The sequence below is a fragment of the Schistocerca nitens genome, chromosome 4 (assembly GCF_023898315.1).
Source record: "Schistocerca nitens isolate TAMUIC-IGC-003100 chromosome 4, iqSchNite1.1, whole genome shotgun sequence".
In the NCBI taxonomy this organism is placed as follows: domain Eukaryota; kingdom Metazoa; phylum Arthropoda; class Insecta; order Orthoptera; family Acrididae; genus Schistocerca; species Schistocerca nitens.
In genome coordinates, this window is record NC_064617.1 from 518,983,636 (window position 1) to 519,006,957 (window position 23,322).

The window sequence follows — 23,322 nt, forward strand, 5'->3', positions numbered from 1 at the left end:
ATTTCCTGACTAAGTTCCATAATTCCTTCAGAACATTCAGTTATCCATCTTACCGTTAGCTAACTCGACAGACGTTCCTCGTTTTCTATGTCATTAAGTGTCTAAACAGCTCACTGGACACGACAGTAGTTGGACGGGGGGGGGGGGGTATGTTCTAAACAGAAAAGTGTTGACTTAAGCATGGATGCTTTTTATCTGTGGTGTCATATTGTAGCTGAGACAATTGCACATGTTATATTTCGATGATAGCAGCATCAGCACTTCCTTATCTCCGAGGCCATTCGGGGAATCATGACATCAGGATCATTACATCTGGACAGTGCCAAGGCCATGGAGGGGCACGGGCAGCGGAACCAGAAGAGACTCCAGCCCATGCCCCCTGTACCCCAGCTCTGCAGCCAAATATGAAAAAAGTATCTGGATTGCCTAAAATACAAAAAAAAACTGTAATATGTGTTTGCATTATGGACTTCCAAATATTCGCTTAACGACTGAGTCATCAATCACATTGATAAATTTCATTTGAAGCTATGTATCATTCACAATCGAATACTTGAATTCTCTATAAATAATTATAAACCAACATTTGTTTGTAAATGTGAATTAGGAATTCGAATTTGTTGGAAACCAGTTCTACCTTAAAAAGTATCTCACAAATACTGAAAGCGTGAAATAAAATAGAGTCTTGTTTCACATCCCTGTTGCTCCTGTCATGAGCAGATGGCTACACTACAAAAAAATTAGGGCTCCTGTCACCAGCAGATGACTGCACAGCAGAAAATGAGGACAATTCGATCTTTGTACCACGATTTTCTATAAGGTTGTCCCTGTCCTCAGCAGATGCCTGCACTATAGGAAACGTGAAGTGGTCGTTTGTTGTAGCATGAGTAGGTCACTGTCACTAACAGATGGCTCCCATGTTAAAAACACAACAACAGAGTTGTATATCAATTATTTTGCGCATATAAGATGTTGCAGTAGTCTATAATTCCTGCAAAAATACGTCTGCAATCTAAAAAAAAGTCCAAGTTAATTTCCACGAGTACACAGATTTGTCAAATTAGTGCCTAAAGCGCTAGCTTTCCATCCTGATAACAGTTGACATTTTAGAGGGTAAGCCTAAGAAACCAATGTCATAAAACTATTCTGACCAGGCTTATAACGGAATAAAAATATGTATTAGGTATTACGTAAAGTATTACACTAAAGAGATAGGCACACAGGCAAAATGACAATCTGAATGTAAGTAATCAGGCATACTCTTGCTGTCAGACGCAATACACCCTCAAATTAAATATTTCCGCATTTATATTGTTCTCAAGCACAATTTTAGGAGGGACACAAGTGACGTATCATGTTATTGAATAGAAGAAATGCAATCAATAATAATGAATGCTAATTATTGACATTATTACAAATAGGCCTACTTTCTACGAAGTTTGCAACCAGAACTGCAGTGCCAAAGCTCTCTAAAACTTTATAGACTGTAGTATTTTCCAGAATTGCGACGTCACAATATTCTAAAAGATCTATAAAACACGTTGACAATGCGGAAAGTTGATGTTTACTCTGATTATGTAGGACTAGTTGAGGTTAAACACATGAAAAAAGCTGTAAGGCTCAAGTCAGCACCTATGATGTCACAGTATTCTAAAAATGTATGGTTAAATCTAACCTTTATGTTGCAGCAGTATCTAGATATGTAAAGTGCGTATTCAATCTGTGAAGTTGCGTTTTGGGAATATGGCTCACGAAAATATGAGTAATAAAATCTTTAATCAACTACATGTCACACATACATGCACAAGACAATTGCCTTATTAGGGAAGGAAGGAATAAGGTGCTTTGTTACGATACATCACTTAAACTACAAGACGAAAGGAACTGTTTATAAAAACATGAACAAAGGTGTTAAGTGTGAGTCATGTGACATTTCCAAACAAAATGTCAGAGTCAACAGGCAGGAAGTAAATGAAATTACTTAGTTTTAAAAAAATTAAATATTTCGACATCTAAATTGTCTGTGTATCTCACTAAAATGCATGCTTAACGTAATATAAGCATAAATAAAATAGTATTACAAGTAGGATTTCGCACACCTAGCTAGCACAATGAGTCATCAAATACACCTAACGTGTAATGCATGACTGTGAATATCCACCCTCTATTGTCATTAATACTAAAAAACTGCTGCAACAGGTATTAAAGGGATGTTAATTGTTTACCTGTAAGCCAGTAGACAAGCAGCAGAATCGTTATTAACCGCCACACGGTAGCTACTCAGTAACTTATTTGTTAAGTGACACGACATGGAAGCAGTTGACACAGAGTAAAGTGGAGCACATCGTAAATACTGTTTGATTATGTTTAACACACGAAAGGAGTCTTGCACAGGGTCAAAATATACGACATATCCCGTTCACAGTACAAGATTCTATTGTATCTTTCATTTGCATTCTGAATGCTATGGTATTCTATCCCAGTACATACGAGCTGTAAGTTCAGTTCTGGCTATAAAAATACAACAACCGTTTACAAAATTTAAAAAACTGACAGAAGAACAGCTTGTAGCGGCAATTCGGAAGTGCTCCATAGCAGTCTACTGTCATTTTCGAATGGGAAGCCTTTCTGTATGCATGACAAATTTTTGGGCGGTGTTCTGCAGTTTGTGTACTGGAGTAATAAGTAAGCAAGCATGGGTAATATGGTGTGTGTGTGTGTGTGTGTGTGTGTGTGTGTGTGTGTGTGTGTGTTTGGTGTTTATGGGCAGTCTACAGGAAGGTTACCAGTGCCTAGGTTCGAAAACCTATTTTGAACAGGTTTAAAATCTGTTGTGTGGAGTCAACTGCAGGGTTACCTTTGCTCATATCAACTTAACGCTTTTCCAAGAAGAAAATAGCTATTGCAGCACATTTGTGCAGATGACTATTTCTACAGATAATGTTTTTATTCTGCTGAAGTACTGTATCACTGTATACAATACCTAAGAGCCAGGGAGTGTCTTATGGTTTTAATGTTTAGTTAGTTAGATTTAACTAAATATTTCAGCTAAATAGATAGGACTAAATAGTTACATTTAACTTCATTTATCATGCTGTGATTACTGTTTTAGTGTGTGTTATTCGTTTATTTTGTTAAAATATCGCACTGTGTTAATCCCAATTTAACATCACACGTTTACTTATATCTTAGAATGGAAAAACGGCGGTATTTGAAGAGAAAACATCAGTAGAAGTTATAGCAAATATCGATAGGATGGGGGTGTGCTTAGAGTAGAAATATCATGACACCTTTCTGTTATTTATTACTGCAATACGTGTTATAGCTTTTGTTTGGTTTTATAGCTATGAAAAATTGATCACACAATGGTGTGCTTACATAGAATGTTCTGCGTTAGGCATCCGACGCTATGTGTTAGGCGTTATTCATTTAAAGTGAGGTACTAGGTGTTAGGCGTTACCCATTAGACGTTAGGCATTAGGCGTTCAGCTTTAGGTATTGAGCATTAGCCATTCTGTGTATCTGATGTCTCATTGTGCTTGCAAACTATGTGACATCTTACAAATAATAAAACTTTACCTTTGCTCGAATTTTCGTAAGGGTTTTGCTTATATTACAGTACGCAAGCATTTTCATAAGTAATACAGACGTGAAAGTTATTTTTATAATGCTTATAACTGTGGGAACAGTGCAACCCGCCATGACCTGTCAATAGGCATAACCTACAGACACCCTACAAGAGTTTCTAGCGATTACAATCCCTAACGAGAGAGAATGTTTTGCAATTTTTGAATAATAACTGTCCTGTGAAACTAGGATAGAGAAAACTGCTTTTAATGCGACATGAGGTGACTTCTGCACAAGGCTGGTCGACATTGCTATGCAGCACTTCTTCGAGTTTCAGCTGCCTTTCACGGTACTCGCACATACACCGATGCCACAGTCACCACAAAGCAGTCGACCACCTCTCCACAATTCAGCAATATGCAAGGCACTCCATCCCCTATTGTAATGTACCATAACGTAAATTTATTGGTGGACTGACACGCAGAGCTGGTCTTGTTCATACAGTAATATGCTTGCTGCAACATAGGTCATGTCACAGATGTACCTTAGACATGTGGTTCCTGACTGACTGAAACGCCTAAAAAGAATATTGGTTGCACGCTTTTCATACCCGAAAGCTCCCTAGGAGTTAACTTGCTACCAGCCATGTGTAGGGCGGTCTACATTGTTGTATTTTGTCCTCAATACGTTGCATTATCCTGAAAATAAGTGAATTCGAATGTGTGAAACTGTTTCTTATAGTTCAAACATAGTATATGTTCCAAAATCTCTCCAGTCTTTGGACAATGATACTGTTGAACGCATTCCCATAGAATCAAGCGTTGTATAATACCTACTGTTGTGTATGTGTTATTGACTGCTCCATGCGGCATATTTTCGATAAAATTGCAATACGATATCATACACTACAGGGAGCACATGCTATGGTAACTTCCGATGTAAACAGTTTGCTTCGGTCGTTCTATAAAGTTTCCTATGTGGGGAGTAACGTTTAATTGGAGGGAACATTTCACATATAAAATGACAGCTAAGGCCATACTTTAGTAGATACATTAATCTTTTTCATGTTGTAAGTATTGCTTTACTGTGCGAAAATTTAAAAGACAGATAGTGGTCAGGTTTTGTAGTATTTACAGACAACGCATCGACGCAACTGTTGTCTACCCCATATTATCAGTTTTCGTGTCCATATCTCTTTTCTTGACTTAATTTCCTGACTTTTCTTTTTAGTAAACGTAACACATTAACCAAGCTTAGGGACTTGTTACTCCAGTATACCGACTGCATAACATCACAGAAAAACTGGCATTTTGCTGCATGTACAGAGTCTCTCGATTGTAATATGACAGCAGGATGCTATGGAGCGCTTCAGAATTAACAGTTACAAGTTGTTTAATCCACCAGTTTTTTAACTTACGTAAAAGTTGTTATACTGTTATAGCCAGAACTTTACTTATAGTTCACATGTGTTGGGATAGAACACCACAGAATTCGCAATCCAAATAAAGGGTACAGTAGACTCTCACATAACTGGGAACAGGTTGTGTCGTGTATTTAGACCCTATGCAAGTTTCCTTAAGTGTATTAAACACCGTCAAACAGTATTTACGACGTCCTCCATTCTGCTCTATGCCAATTGCTTCAATGTGGTGTCGATTAACGAATAACTAACAGAACAACCGTTGCGTTGTGTTTAACAACTATTTTCTGTTTGTCTACTGACGTAAAGGTAAACGATTGTCCTATGTGCATACGTCTTTAATAAGCTTCTGCGAGTCCGACAAATACGACGCAGAAGAGCTATTTACTGGCGGGACTTAGGTGTCGCGGGATATTTTGTGTGGAATTATGTAACTCAATAGCCCATTAGACCTGTAGTACAGTTTGTGCCTCCTACTCTGGGTGTCAGTACAAGCTTTACGCCGTTCCGAATCCTATACATGAACCTGAAATATGAACAATTGTTTTGCAAATGGCTGCTTGCTGCAAGGTAGCGTAAATAAATGTAAGGTTTATGTGTGAACTGTGGTGAGTGATAATTCCTGTGTAGTTCTCTTTATACAAACTAACATTAATTTGGATAAAATATCAACAAACTACATTTGTAATATTCCATTACAACGAAAAACATGATTGGGCTTAGCAGACACATCACGTCCAGTGCAGTGACTTCACCTAAGTTGAGGTTACATTGACTTTTGGATGCTTTGCTTTCATGTTTACAGCTTTTTCTGCTTTCAGGACCTTTAGTAAATAAAATGTTGTTTGCTGAGGACAATGTGGCATTTAATTTTACATAATAAACGAATAATGTGTAACTTGTAAAATATTAGTGAACTTAGTAAAATTTAGTTTTGTTTCAGGCTATAGCTACCTACTACAGAAGAGATCTTGCAGACGAAGAAATTCGTAATCAACTGGAAAATTATCCAAATGATACTGATACACCATTTGAATGAAGTGAAGGCAATGAAGATGAAATGCACTCCACGGAATAATAAAGCAAAATCTCTTCAGGCGTATGCAAACAAACAACCATGCAGTTCGCTTTTGAAGTATCTGCGCTAGCAGAATAGAAATGCGGAAAACACAAGTCCGAAAACAATTTATTGGACTGGCCAAAACGAAACAATAACACAATCTCCAAAAGAACAACAGACTCGATTCCAACTGCGGATTGTCACAAATATAAAATAACAAATAATAACAGAAAAGACCCGATTCTTCACGGGCAGAGATCACAATAAAACAATTCTACAATATCAAGCTGTTCGTCGACTATACCAAGTCCATCTGCAAGAGATCGGCCAGCCAGAAGAGGCGTGTGGCCGTGGCTACCGGGGCGGCAGCTCTATATACTGCCAAACGGTGCGTCAGGCTAGCTGCGACATCTGGTAAAGCTGTTCTGCAGGCTCCGCAAACGGGTAGGTGTCCCTGACGTCCATTGGTGGGGGACCTGGTGTTGTGTTGTGTTGTGGCCGCCGGTAAATGTTTGTGTTGACAACACAGACGACGTGGGTTTTCCTGGTGATACGCCCTGTAATGCAGGCATCCCGTGTTGGTTGGACGTGAAGTGGGATGCCGAAGCTGTAGGCGCTACGATGTATAAAGTGGGCGGCCACAGCAACTTTCGTACAAATTATTATGGAAATGAATTATGCAGTGTATCCAAAACCCAGAAAGAGAGAACAAAGAATAAAGTAGGAGTGGTGACACTTGTACACAATTATAATGAAGGCGTGGATGAAGTAGATAAAGCTGATGTGTTAAGGTCCCTTTACGAAATAGACACAATGTCAAAAAAGTACTGATAGAGTCTGTTTTATGCAGTGGTGGAAATTATCCTTTGAATTCCTATATCTCATTTTGTAATATAAAAGGGACACTTCCATTGACTGATTTCAAATGTAGAGCTGCACTTGGTCTACTCACAGTTGGAATGCAAATAACCAGAATATTGGAATGGCCCAAACGGATCAAAATTCTCTTTCTTCACCTCCAAGGGCAAGGAAGACAGCATTTTGGTACCAAAAGACTTGCGTTTACAGAATACAGTATCTCACTGGCCAACATTTGTCAGGTCAAGAGATAGATGTGAACTTTGCTCAGGTATAATGGTTCCACGTAGATCCCATTTAAAGTTTTCAAAGAGTAATAGTTTTGTCTGTTCATGAAAGAAAGAAACATATCACCAGAAGCAATAATCTTCAGTGTACGATTATTTTCTGACTGCTCAGTCCCATAATGTACTTCGCCTGAATAGTCCTGTTGGGATTTAAAAGTCGTCTGAACATTTTATACACTGTAGTGACTTCATACCATTTTTGAAATAAAACAGTTTATCAAGTATTAAAGTAAAATTTTGAACTCTTATTTTACAGTTCTTACAACTGCAGTAAATAAAGAGTTAAAAGATGGGCAAGCATTATTCTATAACAATACCGTCAGTGGCACGGTTTGTCCAACGCGATTTGGTGCTCTGTCACACACATATCGCGGAATTTACCATTAAAGTATTCCATCACGTTATTATGTACAGCCATTTTTTTGCAAAATATGCTGCAACGTCGTTAATTCATAAATACTGCCGTGGCATTCACATACTACTCTGGCTCACGAAACTACACCTCGTAAGACTACATTAACTGCTTCGATATGCTCTCTATGGTTCTTCCTCACTGCGCAGCGGTCATAGGACCCAGCCTGTAGCAGACAATAATTAAGGCAAAACTCATTTCCAGCAAATTCGATTTCCTAATTAATATTTATATTTTATAAACAAACGTTGGTTTATAATCATTTATAGACAAAGATGCTACCTACTGACACCATTATTTATAGCAAACGATATATATACACATGAAAAAATGTTTTGCATCACCTTAGTTCAGAGAATTCAGGAACCTGTATAGAAAATTGGAACAGAAATCAACACAAACATCATTTCCACCCTTTTTATTGCTCATGAAAACCACACACTGCATATTGTACCACTATACAGCGAGACCTTCAGAGATGGTGGTCCAGATTGCAGTACACACTGGAACCTTTAATACCCAGTAGCACGTCTCTTTGCATTGATACATGCCTGTATTCGTCGTGGTATACTATCCACAAGTTCATCAAGCACTGTTCGTCCAGACTGTCCCACTCCAAAACGGTGATTTGGTGTAGATACCTCAGAGTTGGTTGGTGGGTCACGTCGTCCATAAACAGCCATTTTCAATCCATCCCGGGCATGTTTGATAGGGTTTATGTCTGGAGAACATGCTGGCCACTCTAGTCGAGCGATGTCGTTATCGTGAAGTAAGTCATTTACAAGATATGCACGATGGGGGAGAGAACTGTCGTCCATGAAGACGAATGCCTCACCAACGAGCTACCGATATTGCTGCACTATCAGTCGGAGGATGGAATTCACGTATCGTACAGCGGTTACGGCGCATTCCATGACCATCAGCGGCGTATGTCAGCCCCACATAATGCCACCCCAAAACAGCAGGGAATCTCCACCTCGCTGCACTCACCGGACAGTGTGTCTAAGGCGTTAAACCTGACAGGGTTGCTTCCAAACACGTCTCCGACGATTGTCTGGTTGAAGACATAAGCGACACTCATCGGTGAAGAGAACATGATACCAATCCTGAAGAGTCCATTCGGCATGTTGTTGGGCCCATCTGTACCGCGCTACATGGTGTCGTGGTTGCAAAGATGGACCTCGCCATGGACGTCGGGAGTGAAGTTGCGAAACATGCAGCCTATTTCACACAGTTTGAGTCATAGCACGACGTCCTGTGGCTGCATAAAAAGCATTATTCAACATGGTGGCGTTGCTGTCAGGATTCCTCTGAACCATAACCCGTAGGTAGCGGTCATCCACTGCAGTAGTAGCCCTTGGGTGGCCTGAGCGTGGCATGTCATCGACAGTTCCTGTCTCTCTGTATCTCCTCCATGTCCGAACAACATCGCTTTGGTTCACTCCGAGACACCTGAACCCTTCCCTTGTTGAGAACCCATTCTGGCACAAAGTAACAATGCGGACGCTATCGAAGCGCGGTATTGACCGCCTAGGCATGGTTGAACTACAGGCAACACGAGCCGTATACCTCCTTCCTGGTGGAATGACAAACTGATCGGCTGTCGGACCCCTCCGTGTAATAGGTGCTGCTTATGCATGGTTGTTCACATCTTTATCTCTGAACAGTCAAAGGGACTGTGTCTGTGATACAATAAACACAGCCAACGTCTGTCTTCAGGAGTTCTGGGAACTGGGGTGATGGAAAACTTTTTTTGATCTGTGTAGCTGCAAAAATGAAATTTATCACTGTGACTGGTGGGTCAGTCGTTAACCGAATTTTCAGAAGTCCGTAATGTAAACACAGTTTACTAAATTTTCGGTATTTTAGGCAATTCAGATATTCATCGTATTCGGCTGCTGAGCAGGGACACAAAACGCATGGGTCGTGGAAGCCCTTTCGTTCCCCAGCCCCCTAACCGTTCATGGCCTTGGCTCACGGCCAGATGCGATAATGTGAGGTCCTGATTCCAAAAATGGCCTTGGAAATAAGAAAGTGCTGATGCAATTATCATCGAAATATGGCATGGCATTTGTCTCAGCTGCAACATGACACTGCAGATAAGAAGGCGCTGATGCTGATGTCAGCGCTTCCCATAACATGCACTGCCTCGATAATGCTTCTGCTGTGTGTGGCGCTGTTGGCCATTAACGTTGCAACACCATGAATGCAGCATGCAACAAACATCAAACTACTGTGAAGAGTACTATATGCTTGGATGTGCAGATGATCAGTATTTTAGCGCAGCCGCACAGTGTAGGCGGGAGTAACGCTATCTACATTCTGCGAGTGAGGAAAGCTCACTCCTCTGGTTTCTCAACCAGAAGCCTCATTTGAATGTGGCTTGTTTATGACAGAATCGAGTTATAGCTCAAGTAAAGTCCACCCGCACACGTCGGAAATCGACAGCATCAGGAACACGGCATATCGAGACTACAGTTTATTTTTCCATATTATTGCTGCTCGTGTTGGTTGTGACATCACGACTGTCATTCGACAGTGCCTGTACTAGTTGTGGGCCGCCAAAATATAAATATAGGCCCGTCCCGCTCCTTACGCTGTAATTGTGAGAAGAAAAGTCATAAAAGGCGATCTGGGCTGGCAATCGTTGAAACAAAGGCGTTTTTCGTTGCAGCAAGATCTTTTTGCGAAATGTCAATGACGAACTTTCTCGTTGAATGCGAAAATATTTTGTTGACGTCCACATACATGGGGAGAAATGATCATCGTAATATAATAAGAGAAATCAGAACTTATACAAAAATACTCAGATGTTAGTTTTTCCCGCGCGCCGTTCGGGAGTGGAACGGTAGAGAAATTGTGTGAAGATGGTTTGACGAACCCTCTGCCAGGATCTTAAATTTGAATGTAGAGTAATCATGTAACTGGCTCGATGAACATTCCGCAGGCGTAGAGTATAAACTGCAAAGTACTCATGTAACTGTAGATACAAATGTACAGTGTGTTACTACAAATTGCGCGTCATGCTTACACGAAAGCAGACGAAAGGCTTGGAAGTAAAACTCGCTTTAAATGTTGTTCGTAAACGAAACTGAAATCATCATGTATATTATGCGCTCACAAACCATTCATCCGATTGCAATGAAACTTTGGTGAGTTGTTCTCCGAACGCCCGAAAAGAGTAATGAAAGCAATTTTTTCTGCTCCCTTTCCCTTTCGCAGCATTCAATCACACGCAATATAATTTTGCGAGCATCGCTACGTAATACTGGTTTCCTTCTAACGGTAGGCCTACCGGTAGGGGTTGTTAGCGACTCCCGAGATGGGCCAGCAACTGCCTCTTCACTCATTTTGATAATGTTTAGCACAACTGCGCGATAAAAACACACAGAACAGTACAGCGCAAAACAATAACGAAGCAGACGACAATGGCTACCTTGTACAACACAGTCAGCTACGTAATGTTGGTAGCAGTTGCAACTGCGTGCCTAACGAAGCCTCCCGACGTTTACCGACTTCTACCGATTCAGGACTAGGGAGAGGTCTGCCATCTAAAAGTTTACACACTGTACTCCAAAACCCGTCATGGACCACCATTAATCTATTCACTCATTTCCAAATGAGAAATGAAAATCAGAATGAAATTTTTGTTCTGCAGTGGAGTGTGCATCGATGTGAACCTTTTTAGAAAATTAGAACTGTTTGCCGGACCGATACTCGAACTCGGCACACAATTTTAATCCGGCAGAAAGTTTCATATCAGCGCACCCTCCACTACAGAGTGGCTGTGGCTAAGCCATGTCTCCGCAGTATCCTTTCTTCCAGGAGTGCTAGTCTTACAAGTTTCGCAGGAGAACTTCTGTGAAGTTTGGAAGGTAGGAGACGAGGTACTGGCAGAAGTAAAGCTCTGAGGAAGAAGGTCCGTGAGTAGTGGTTGTGTTGCTCGGTCTGTGGAGTACTTACCTGCGAAAGGCATAAGTCTCGGCACATAGTTTTAATGTACCAGAAAGTTTCCAGAAAAGAAAACAACGAGAATGCCCAACCGTAAAGCAATGCCTTATACACAAAGCATTCGGTAACATCCACAGTATAAGTTTGCTGGGGGTCTCTCTACCCTCCCCCTCCCACCACCTAAAACTGCCACATTAAAGTGTCCGCTTTATACACAATGGTTCATCAGCGAGGCGACTGACTTTATGAAAGTTGGTGGTTGTGCGGCTTTAAAGGCCTATTCCGCCCCCAAGTACGAGAGACGTTGAATTATAGTAATTACAAACACGAGCGACTTTTCTTTATCGATGAAGACCTAATAGTAGCTGCTCCGAACTGTGTTTTTCCTGGGCTGTTAACACACACGGACAGAGTAGTAGTCGGGGTATTTGCGTCGTTGGCAGCTGAATTGGGTTTTCTGCACGTCGCCTGCCTTTTACATACCATTGTTGTGTGGCTCAGTCGTCGGCACGTAATCCAACTCGTTGGATGCAGGTACATGTATTGTTACATTTAAACAAATGAAATGTGCTGTGCAACACTACATAGTGTATTCTAATAACTTCGGTTCATTAAATGTGAGCATAAAAGCGACAGACCTTGTTTTTAATTTGCCACACACCGCTATAATTCCATTCCAGTTGCAGCTCTTTGATGTCAAGGTTCTTTTGTATCCTTGCAACTGAGTACGTTTTACTGTTATTTAGAGTCGTGAATGTCGAAGCACTTACGACATATTCTACCAACACTTGTTGTAAAGGGCACTCACATCTGGAGCCAAACCCCCCGCCCCCCCTCCCCACAATAGCTCTCAGTGAAAGGAAAACATATAGTGTAGTCAGGTCTTTAACATTGTCGGAACTAGAACTTTTTATGGCTATTTACAAGTCGTCATTCGTCTTCCAAAATATTAAAAATACTCCGTACTCCCAACTCCTAGACCTTGCCTCCCCCGCCTACAAACTGTGGTATGGGCATACTTGCTTGTTGTTGCTGTCTAAAGTACAGGGTGTTTATAAATGAATATCGGGGTTTTAACGCTTTATAATATTTATTACATTAAACTTACAGCTATAAATGATATGTCAAATGAAAGAGCAACTTAAACAGTTGTGTTTGGCACCAGTGCGCATGCGCAGCGCGCAATATTACCGCCGCAATCCGCTAGACAGCGCTGGATAGGCCGCAAGGGGCCCAATGACAGGGCTTGCTTTGCCTGGCCTCCACGTTCACCGGACCTAACGCCATGCGATTTTCCCCTTTGGGGCTTCATCAAGGGTCGTGTGTACGTGCCCCCGCTACCAGCAGACCTCCCTGAATTAAGTAACTGGATTGAAGCAGCTGTTGCTACAATCACTGAAGACACACTTATCAACGTTTGGGAAGAACTCGGCTATAGACTTGATGTATTCTATGTGACAAATGGTGCTCACAGTGAACATTTATAAGGTTCTTGGCAAAACTTTCTGAGTTGCTCTTTCATTTGACATATCATTTATAAGTGTAAGTTTAATATAATAAATATTATAAAGCGTTAACACCCCAATATTCATTTATAAACGCCCTGTACATTTCCTTGATGACATACACCGGGTAAACTGAAGAATCATGTATTACATGTGATCTAGTAACAGAATGGACAGTCCTTCTGATTTGATGCCCAAGTGACAGCGTTACTGCGAGCTGCACCTTGCAAACATAAATCGGCGACGTGCAGTCCAATTACTGAGCTATACGAACTGCATGTAGCAGTGGTAGGCTTGCACTCTTCGGTGTGTGCAGAGAAAACCCAGGCATGATGTTTGAGACTTGATAAGGTCTTTGAAACCATACACTTTTATTTGATTAAAGCATGTATGCCTGGGTTTCAGGCAGGATCCCCCTTTCCGTTCAATGCTGAGGTGCTATTCCAATACAGCTGGAGAGCTTCTGCAATGCTGTTCGAGTTCAGGGAAAATGCTAAGAGGGCTGCGGCGTGAATGTGAATTTGGATTGTGGAGGGATGTGTGCTAGTGTAGTATGCGAAGGTACACACTGCCACTGTGCCGTGGTGGCATAGTGGTTACCGCATTTGCCTAGTGACCTTGGAGACCTGGGTTCGAATTCCGGCCTTGGTAAAAATTTTCATTCATCGCTTAGATCTGCATATACACATCATAGATGTTTGAAACTGGAAAGATCTGTGGAACCATATAGTTTCATTCGAGAACTAAGAACGTTCCAAAAAAATCGCCGCACGTTGTCTGCAGTGAATAAGAATTTTTGCTCATTCGATCAATAATCTTGGACAATCTCAATGCGACAGGTTAAGTGTTCACATGTCAATGTACAGTTTCCAGCTCCAAATGTTTTCGATCACTTGTAAGAAACTAGATGTATTTTAGGATTAAATACAATATGCGAGCTGAAATTTACAATTAATTTATGTCATATATGTCAGCAGGATTGTTTCACATACAACTGGTCTTGTATACAGTAAACATGGACAGGGGTATCTAACAGAAAATAGACACATTTCAGTGGATGGAACATCTCTTCAATTTTCGATTCGTAACACGCTCCGTGGTTTAGTTGCAGAACGCACCACATTGGGACAGAACATGGTGTGTAATGGAGCTAGGAGCGTGTTTTGTGACCATGTATTCCTCAGTTTAAGTCAAGGTAAAAACTGCGACAGACAAGACAATACATTCCGTGTGACAGGCCGCTTATGTGGTGAAAAGAAATCAGGCCAGCTGGGGTCTTAAGCAGAGAAGGTGGAACGTGGGAATCATTCTCCAGGATACCGAAGAAATGCACGACACTTGCGAGCAGAGAACTTCAGATAGCAAGCCACCTGTCTGGGGTATTCGGCGCAAACGTCTGCGTGTAAAACCATATCGACTGCAGTTATTACATGCTCTGACTATTCGGGACAATGAGCATCGATGGCTTTTGCAGTGCCTGTTGGAGGAAGAAGTTCGTTTTCAATGGCGAAGCCACGTATCACGTGCCTGGAAAGGTGAAGCGTCATTACGTGCGTGTTCTGGGCAAGGAACATCAACACGAGGTTGTAGAGCACATTAGTAATTGAGCTAAAGCTGACGTCTTTTGTTTCACGCTCTCTTCAAAAGATCATGGACCATTTTTCTCCGCGGAGAAAATTGTGGGTAGTTTCGTGACTGGATATGCTGCAGCTATGGTTTGTGTCACAATTACAACAAGATAGTAGAAACTTCACTTTGCAACAAGACGTGTACCGCCACACTTTCTGACGTTTGTGATTACCTCAAGACTGAACCGCCTCATCACTGGATTGCATGTGCTTCCCATTAAGACTCTCTTCTCCTACACTGACCCCACAGTCACCTGACTTAACTCCATACGATTTCTTCTTATTGGGTTACGCCAGAGATCATGTGCTTCTGCCTCCATTGCTACTTTGTTTGGAAGAGCTGCAAGTGAGGATAATAAATGCGGTTTCTTATATCCAATGTGACATCTTGGTACATATGAAGGGCTTATTTCAATAGTGGTACAAGTCAATTACCTCCACTTTCCTGCCTATAATGCTTCTGCAATTAATGATCTAAACAAACAGAAAGAAAGGTTCATCTCTAGCAAGAAGTCACGTGCTTGGATATTTCTGGTATCTCGCTGCAGATTTTTCATCTCTCATTTAACTTTAGGAATCTGTATCTCACAATGAACAAAAATGGACTTGTACCACTATTGAAATAAGCCCTTCATATGTGCCAAGAGTTTGACTATCGAACTGACATTACCGCATCACCAGTGTTGCCCGTATTGATCAACTATAATGGAAGTTAAAAACTTGGAGAGATCTTCTGTCCATTCATGAATGTCTGTTTTCTGTATATCTTGTAGTTTTCACACAGTTGTCTTCTGAAACTCCAGAGCTCTCTGGGATTAACTCTGTATTTTGTCCACAAGAAAGCAGTGAGGACACTATCGATGTCAGTAGCTAATGTGCCACTCAGGAAACCGTGGCTGGCCACAGCTGCTCTCGCCATACCTGGCTCTTGTTGATGACCTTGATGGCCCAGGACATGCGAGTGAGGCGGGCGCGTGCCTGCACGACCACCCCGTATCGTCCGCGGCCGAGTTCGTCTCCGAAATCGTAGATACGGCGCAGCTGATCGTCGTCGCTGACCCTCACGATCAGCATCGGCCGCTCCTTCAGCCGAGTGCCACCGCCGCTCCTTCTGTCCTGAAACAAAAATAGAGCACAACTGTAAAGTCTCATTTCCTTCAGAAATGTGGGAAACGAAGGAAGAACTGCAATTAACTGTTGCAGTGTGGAGGAATGATTCCACCACAGATCACCTGCATTAAATTTTTTATTAATTATTTAGTTAAGAATTCTCGTAAATGATTTCACAGTCAGTTGAAAGAATTAGAATTCAGTCAGCCATACTATTGTGATTCTGAAGAACTGGAGAACTATCTGCCCAATTTCTGGTTAGTTATCATACGACATCAAAATTTTTAAGAAAATAACTAGGATGGCCAACAAATTATAAATATATCTTTGTCCTTCTTGGACGAGCCAGGGCACGCCCAAGACGACCGTTGCACGGAGTGATTTTCTGGCAGTCTCCACAAAGAAAATAGCACCGGACTCTGTAGCAATCACCGCCGATCTATTTTATTTCTTTTCTTTGTGTGTCCCAACCTCAGAAAGACGATATCAACCCTCCTCGGACATAAGACGACTAGGGTGCCATCTCAACCGGCACGGTAGCTCAGCGTGTTCGGTCACAGGACTGTGTGCTCTATGTAATAAAAAAACTGAGCCACGGAATCAACGATCAACTTGAACGGATGTCTTGTGACGTCCGCCCAGACCAAATGCAACAAACCATATCGAACAAAATGAAAAAAAAAAATAGCGGTTATAGGCGCTTCAGTCTGGAACCGCGCGACCGCTACGGTCGCAGGTTCGAATCCTGCCTGGGGCATGGGTGTGTGTGATGTCCTTAGGTTAGTTAGGTTTAAGTAGTTCTAAGTTCTAGGGGACTGATGACCTCAGATGTTAAGTCCCATAGTGCTCAGAGCCATCTGAACCTTTTTCTTTTCTTTTCTTTTCTTTTTTTTCCATCGGGAGGCGGCGGAGGGGATGAGTTCTTAAGTCACTCCTTCCAAACTGAAATCATAAAAGAACAAATGTAATTTGGTTTTCTCTCATTTTTTCATTAGTCTCTATTGGCTCCTATCTACTCACTTGATTTCATCACTGGAAGTTTTCACTAGACGATAACACAGTACTGGACATCGACCTTAGCACTCCGAAACAGCAAGGTACTAGAAGCGATCGTTGGTTTTAAATAGCAGTAGGTTGCGATTTACCACGTACGTGCTTCAGAGGGCACTGCTCCAGAGAAGACATGCCAGGTTTTAGCAGCCACATCCAAAACCGTGACTACAAATGCTTATGAGGTAATATTGGCGCCGGTTACCAGGTTCCCTTCAACATCATAATTCTGTCTGCACAACCTTTATCCAATGACAATCCCTTTCCTAATGTGGCTTCTTGTTTGATTTTTTTCCGAGAATTACTTCTAATGCTCAGTGTACATATTTACTGTGCCGAGTCTAACCCTAGTTCACTGATGGTATCTAGCGTAACATGGGTAGCTGTTGAATATTCTTATTAATTCCTAAACACCCCATGGTGTCGAAAGAAGAGGTAGTAGCAGACCGGTGTCACCCTAGGCAGTAATAAAGCAGAGGATGATTCGTTATTTGATTGTCAAAATGTAGTTTCCTCTCTTTGTTTTTGCGTCCATATGTATTGTCAGTTTTATGAAAACAAATAATTTACTAAGCACCAACCGCACGATTCAGATACCAAGTCTCGATTGCCCTTGCATCAACGCCACATTGACTGACAAGAACAATCGGATAACCTATCCCATTTTTCTTGAATTATGACTGATTATACGAGAATCTAGCTAATTACCCGCGTCCGGCCATCCTGATTTAGGTTTTCCGTGATTTCCCTCGATCGCTCCAGGCAAATCCCGGGATGGTTCCTATGAAAGGGCACGGCCGGCTTTCTTCCCCGTCCTTCCCTAATCCGATGAGGCCGATGACCTCGCTGTCTGGTCTCCTCCCCCAACCAATTCAATCCAATCCAATCAAGCTAATTCTGTCCCTTCGTACCAGAGAGAAGTGATCTTATGAAACCACATGCTCGCACAATATGGAGATTGCTCATTTCCCTACATGTACTGGGTTAAGAAGAAAGTTTCTGCTGTACTTGTCCTACCGGTCATCAACATGAAGGGCGTTTCCATAACTGCAACCACAGATTAAACGTGTAAAAACAGCATAATTTGACGAGCAACGATTAAACGTTTATCATATAACTGACGCCATTGGTAGGACCTAACTCAGAAACGATACAGTACATGATCAAACAACTGTGAGAACGCTTTGTGCAAAATGTCGATGCAAAAACGTACTTCTCTCCTATGACAGAAACGTTTTAAAACGGGTCGATCTAATTTTGTGTGTCTGTTTATTACTTTATCTGAAAATACACACCAGAAACGGAACATCATTCAATAGCTAAGTCAAAGAAGACCAAAAACGGTAGATATAAATTGTGTAGTCGGATATTTTTGCACCGTTGAAGAGGGGGGGGAGGGGGGGGGAGAAGTGTCAGGAACAACATTCGAAAGATCCTGATCGCTGGGATGTGAGCTGGGGGATTGGGGGTGGTGATGTGGATGGGGTGTTGAAAGGTCACTTTTTTGTTTGTCTTGACTATCCCGAAAAACAAGGCTTCTAGCGAAAATGTGTCGCAATACAAAATTAAACTACGTTAAATTTTCTACAAAATAAGTCCTATTCATTTTTTGCTGGGACTAATAGTTCCCGCATTGCAGAGTGCGAAAAATCGAAGATAACTAAAAATAGTGAAACTTCCTGGCAGATTAAAACTGTGTACAGGACCGAGACTCGAACCCGAGTTTTAATCTGCCAGGAAGTTTCATATCAGCGCACACTCCGCTGTAGAGTGAAAATGTCATTCTAGTAACTAAAAATAGTGTTTTAATGGTATAAACTGACTTTAATTGTTAACTGAAGCGGCGTAAGAACAAATATTAAATCTGTTTACCACATGTGAGTGCAGGTGAACCATATCGAAAAGTAAACTGTGTGGTGGGGGCGTAACAGAGTGGAAAGTTGGGATGGGGATTAGAAGCGTGAGGTAAGGTGGGTTGCCGGATTGTGGTCATGCACTTCCCTCCTTCAGAGGTCTGCAAATTGAAGAGCTTTATTCAACTACATCACGAAAAGCAACTACAGGGAGTTTCACAAATTTACATCGACCCTTCTGTACTTCGCCTTATGAATCACTGGAAACGCAGTGTGCAGATATGCCCGGTATGCCCGGTAGTGTTTATTTTCCACAAAGTGCGTTAACACTACATGGAATACAGAAATGCTTTACTAATAATACCAACGCTATGAAACACATAAGGACAGAATTCACGTAAATCTCTGCACACTGTTCTACACAGCTAGAGGAGAAACAAATTCTTAGTCATCCTGTACGGCAGTGTAGCGTTCTTCCCGGAAAGGCAAATCCCCTACCACTAGCGCTGCTCGCTTTTCATTTCACAGACAGACTACATCTCCACAGCATTTCCTGTCCAGTTCTCTTTTGCAATGTTACTGCACTTCTATCACCTTTAATTATGTTACTGGTAGAATGCATAACTCTCTTCAGTTCAGGAATTGTTCGCGCTTGTAGAATTGGCTGCGGCGAGTAGGGCAACTTATCACTTCTCAACAGTATAATGTTGCAAGTTGGGTGTCAATATGTCTGACGGAATATGACTAATCACGTCCAAACCCGTATTGCACTGCTTGACTGATGTAATATCTGAAGTTCCGTAACACTTACGTCACCTATTCTCGTTATGGAAAGAGCCAATTTAAGCGTCTGATCGTCTTCAGATGTTGGGAGATATGAAGCTTTAGTGATGCATTTGATATCTTTCATGCTGCCAAAAGTATTCCAGCTATTGATAGTAGAGGCAATGAAATCGCCATTGTCAAATATATATTGACAGTGTGTTGCACTTGGGGCAGGCTCTTCAATGTGGTAGACAACTGACAACTCCAGCTGTTAAGCTTTTTATATAATAGCTCATTTAATAGCTGCAAATAAATATTCATTTAGTATCTTAGGATAAGGTACCTATATATACACGAGCTCAGTAAAGTTATCTTGTCTGCTCGCATGAGAGAACTGGACAGAAATTGCTGGGGAGATATAGTGGTCTGTAAACTGAAAAGAGAGCGGTGTTCGTGGCCGGAGGAGCTCCCTTTCCAGGAAAAAACGCTACAGCTGCCATACGGGTTGACTTTCCCCTAGAGCTGTGTAGAACAGTGTGCAGAGTTTTACGTAGATACGCGTTTCTTTGCATTAGTATTATTTGTAACTCTTACCTGTGTTCCACGTAGTGTTAACACACGTTGTGGGAAACAGACACCCCCGGGCATGTCTGCACACTGCATCCCCAGTGATTCATTAGGTTGGTTGCAAAAGGGTCAGTATAGCTTTGTGAAACACCGTATGGTCTCTTTTTATGGTGTAGTTCGATAGAGAGAGTGTGGCATCGGCTGCACACTCTTCAGTTTGCAGACCTGTGAAGGATGAAAATGTTTGACCACAATCCGGCAACCTACTGTTCTTCCTGCTTGTAACCTCCACTCCCAACTTTCTACCCTTTATACCGCCACAACACATTTTAACCCTTGATACGGTTCTTCTGTACTTAGATGTAGTACGCACATCTTAATCCACTGCTTTTACCAATAAACGTCAATTTTATACCTCTAAAGACTATTTTTAATAATCTACAGTTCTTTCATCCCTCGAACCGCGGAAACTATTAATTCTAGAGAAAAAAAATGAATGGAACCTTCTCTGTAGATTTAATGCTTTTTAAGTTTGTACTGGGAAACGTTTTCGCTAGAAGTCATCGTTTTCAAGGTACTCGAGAAGAAATAAAATAGTGTACCTTTAAATGCCCCCCCTCACCCCCTCCCCATTGCCCTCATGCTCACACCCCACCAGCACGATTTTTAGTCTGTTGTTCATGACACTCTCCCTTACCATTGTGCAAAAATTTGTGAGTACACGAATTTTCCCCCTATTTTTCATCGTTGACTAGAATAAGAGCGTAGTCAGTGTAATCTGGTGATCCTGCATCAACAATCGGCGAAGAAAGTTAAAGCCTTCTGGGGAGACTGTTATCAATGTTTTGCGATGAGTAAAAAATTGGACCTGATTTGTTGAGAGCCGCATTGTTAGCAGCCTAATAGTTAACATTAATGCAGAAACATTTCTATTTAATTACTATGGAAACATTTATTTTTCCTTTAAAGTAACGTGACCGAACTACACTTCATTTTACAAAAAAATGAAAAAAAAGCTAATAAGTTCCTTCTCTATTGTGGTTTTTCGAGTCTTTCTGCTGTGAGTTGTTTATTGTTTGGCTGTCAACTGCCAAGCAGAGTTTCCACAAACTCATTTAAATATTCATCAGTTAGTTCAGATCGATATTTACATGAACTTGAGTGCTGAGAACAGCGGTTCACTCATATGGTGCCAAATACTCGGGAGTCTTGAACCAAACTCATACTTACCAGGAGGTGTTTTTCTTCTGGAAATTTCTTTCAAAATTCAATAGTTGAACACTCACATCATTATCAGTCCTTCGTTTCTTTGTAGTTCCAGTAGCTCAATCTTTACAGATACTGAACCCTTTATAAATGTAGGTGAAACGGGATAACCATTCCCTACATCAACCACAAACAGACTACCCAGAAATGTAAAGCAAGATTTAAGTGTGTTCAATGATTAAATCTACTATTCGTTTATTCAGTCAAGTCAGACTTTAAATATGCCCTAAGGGAAAAAAATACGTGACACACCACGAAGGAGTTATCCGAATGGGTCGGGAATCGGCATGTAAAGTTTTTAATGGCTTCAAATTCGGGAATCGGTAGATCTAATGTACATGTACAAATAAACAAATGTTACCATTTCAGAAAAATTCGATAGTTTATTCAAGAGAAAATGCTTCCCAAACTGAGCAAATTGATAACGCTTTGTTCCACCTCTGGCCCTTGTGCAAGAATTTATTCCAAGCACTGATTGATTGGATGCCCTCCTTAGGGATATCGAGCCAAATTCTGTCCAATTGGCACCTTAGATCGTCAAAATACCGAGGTGGTCGGGGACCCTACCCATAATGTTCCAACGTTCTCAGTTGTGGAGATCTCTGGGGACCTTCCTGCCCAAGATAGGGTTTGGCAAGTACGAAGACAAGCATTAGAAACTGTCGCCGTGTTAGGGCAGGCATTATCCTGCTTAACTGTAAGCCCAGGATGGCTTGCTATAAAGGGCAACAAAATGGGGCGTAGAATACAGTCGATGTAACGCTGTGCTGTAAGGGTACCACAGAAGGCAACCAAAGGGGTCCTAGTATGAAAAGAAATGACGCTCTAGGTCATCACTCCTTGTTGTCGGGCAGTATGGCAGGCGACAGGTTTGTATCCCACTGCTGTCCAGGGCGTCTCCAGACACATCTTTTCTGGTCATCGGTGTTCAGTTCGAAGAGGGGACTCATCACTGAAGACAATTCTACTCCAGTCAATGAGATTCCAGGCCGAAGACATGTCAGGAGACGCCCCGGACAGCAGTCGGATTCCAACTTGACTGTCAGCCAGACAACCATGAGTCATGATCTGAGGTGACACTTCTCTTCATAGAAGGAGCCATCTGGTTTTCATCCGCGGGACCCTTACAACGCAACAGTACGTTGACGACATTCTACGCCTCGTTTGGTTTCCCTTCATGGCAAGCCATCCTAGGCCTACATTTCAACAAGATAAAGCCTGCTCGCATACGGCGAGAGTTTCTTCTGCTACACTTCGTGTTTGCCAAACACTACCTTGGCCACAAGGTCGCCAATCTCTCCCCAATTGAGAACATTTGGAGCGCTATGGGAAGGGCCTTTCAACCAGCTCGGGATTTTGACGATCTAACCCGCCAATTGGACAGAATTTGGCACGGTACCTCACAGCAGGGCATCCAACAACTCTATCAATCAACGACAAGCCGAACAACTGCTTGCATAATGGCCAGAGGTGGACCAATGCGTTATTAACTTGCTCAGTTTGTGAATCTCTTTATCTTCAATAAATCATCGAATTTCTCTGAAATTGTGATAATTTGTTGGTCTGTACATGCACATCACATCGTGGCCTTGTACAGGGCTTAAAGTCGATTTGAGCCGCACTAGATTGAGGCAAAAGCCGCACGCGGCTCGCTAGCCACACTGTGGGCAACCCTCTAGTAGACAATTATGAAGGAAAAACGTCATAGAAATGTAGGTATTCACTGTTCTCAATAGTTTCCAAGACACAAGTATTTCAAGCTTTGACTCAACTCTTAAGATTTGAGAGCTTAACGTACACAGTGTGTATTTCTAACATTTCTCCATTTACGAACTCGTTGCAGGTTTCTTCTTTTACAATAATTATTGATACAAGAAAATTTTCGGCCATAAAATGATGTAGGAGCAGCGCAACTGTCTCATACCTTAAGATGGTAAAATATGAAGAAAAACAGGAATCCAAATTCCAAAAGGACTGAATTCCATTGCCATGTGAGATGCAATCGGAACGTATCAAGAACTAC

General features: G+C 41.7%; 1 protein-coding gene across 1 annotated transcript in view; it reads right to left on the reverse strand.

Annotated features, from left to right (window-relative positions):
• LOC126252413 (serine/threonine-protein kinase 33-like) overlaps positions 1-16,983 on the reverse strand; it is a 112,425-nt gene extending 95,442 nt beyond the window's left edge. Inside the window, exons 1-2 of the mRNA XM_049953303.1 lie at positions 16,951-16,983; positions 15,610-15,804 (exon numbers count right to left, since the gene is read on the reverse strand). Of these exons, the coding sequence (XP_049809260.1) occupies positions 15,610-15,804; positions 16,951-16,983 (228 nt within the window). The remainder of the gene's footprint in view (positions 1-15,609; positions 15,805-16,950) is intronic.
• Positions 16,984-23,322: the final 6,339 nt, after the last annotated feature.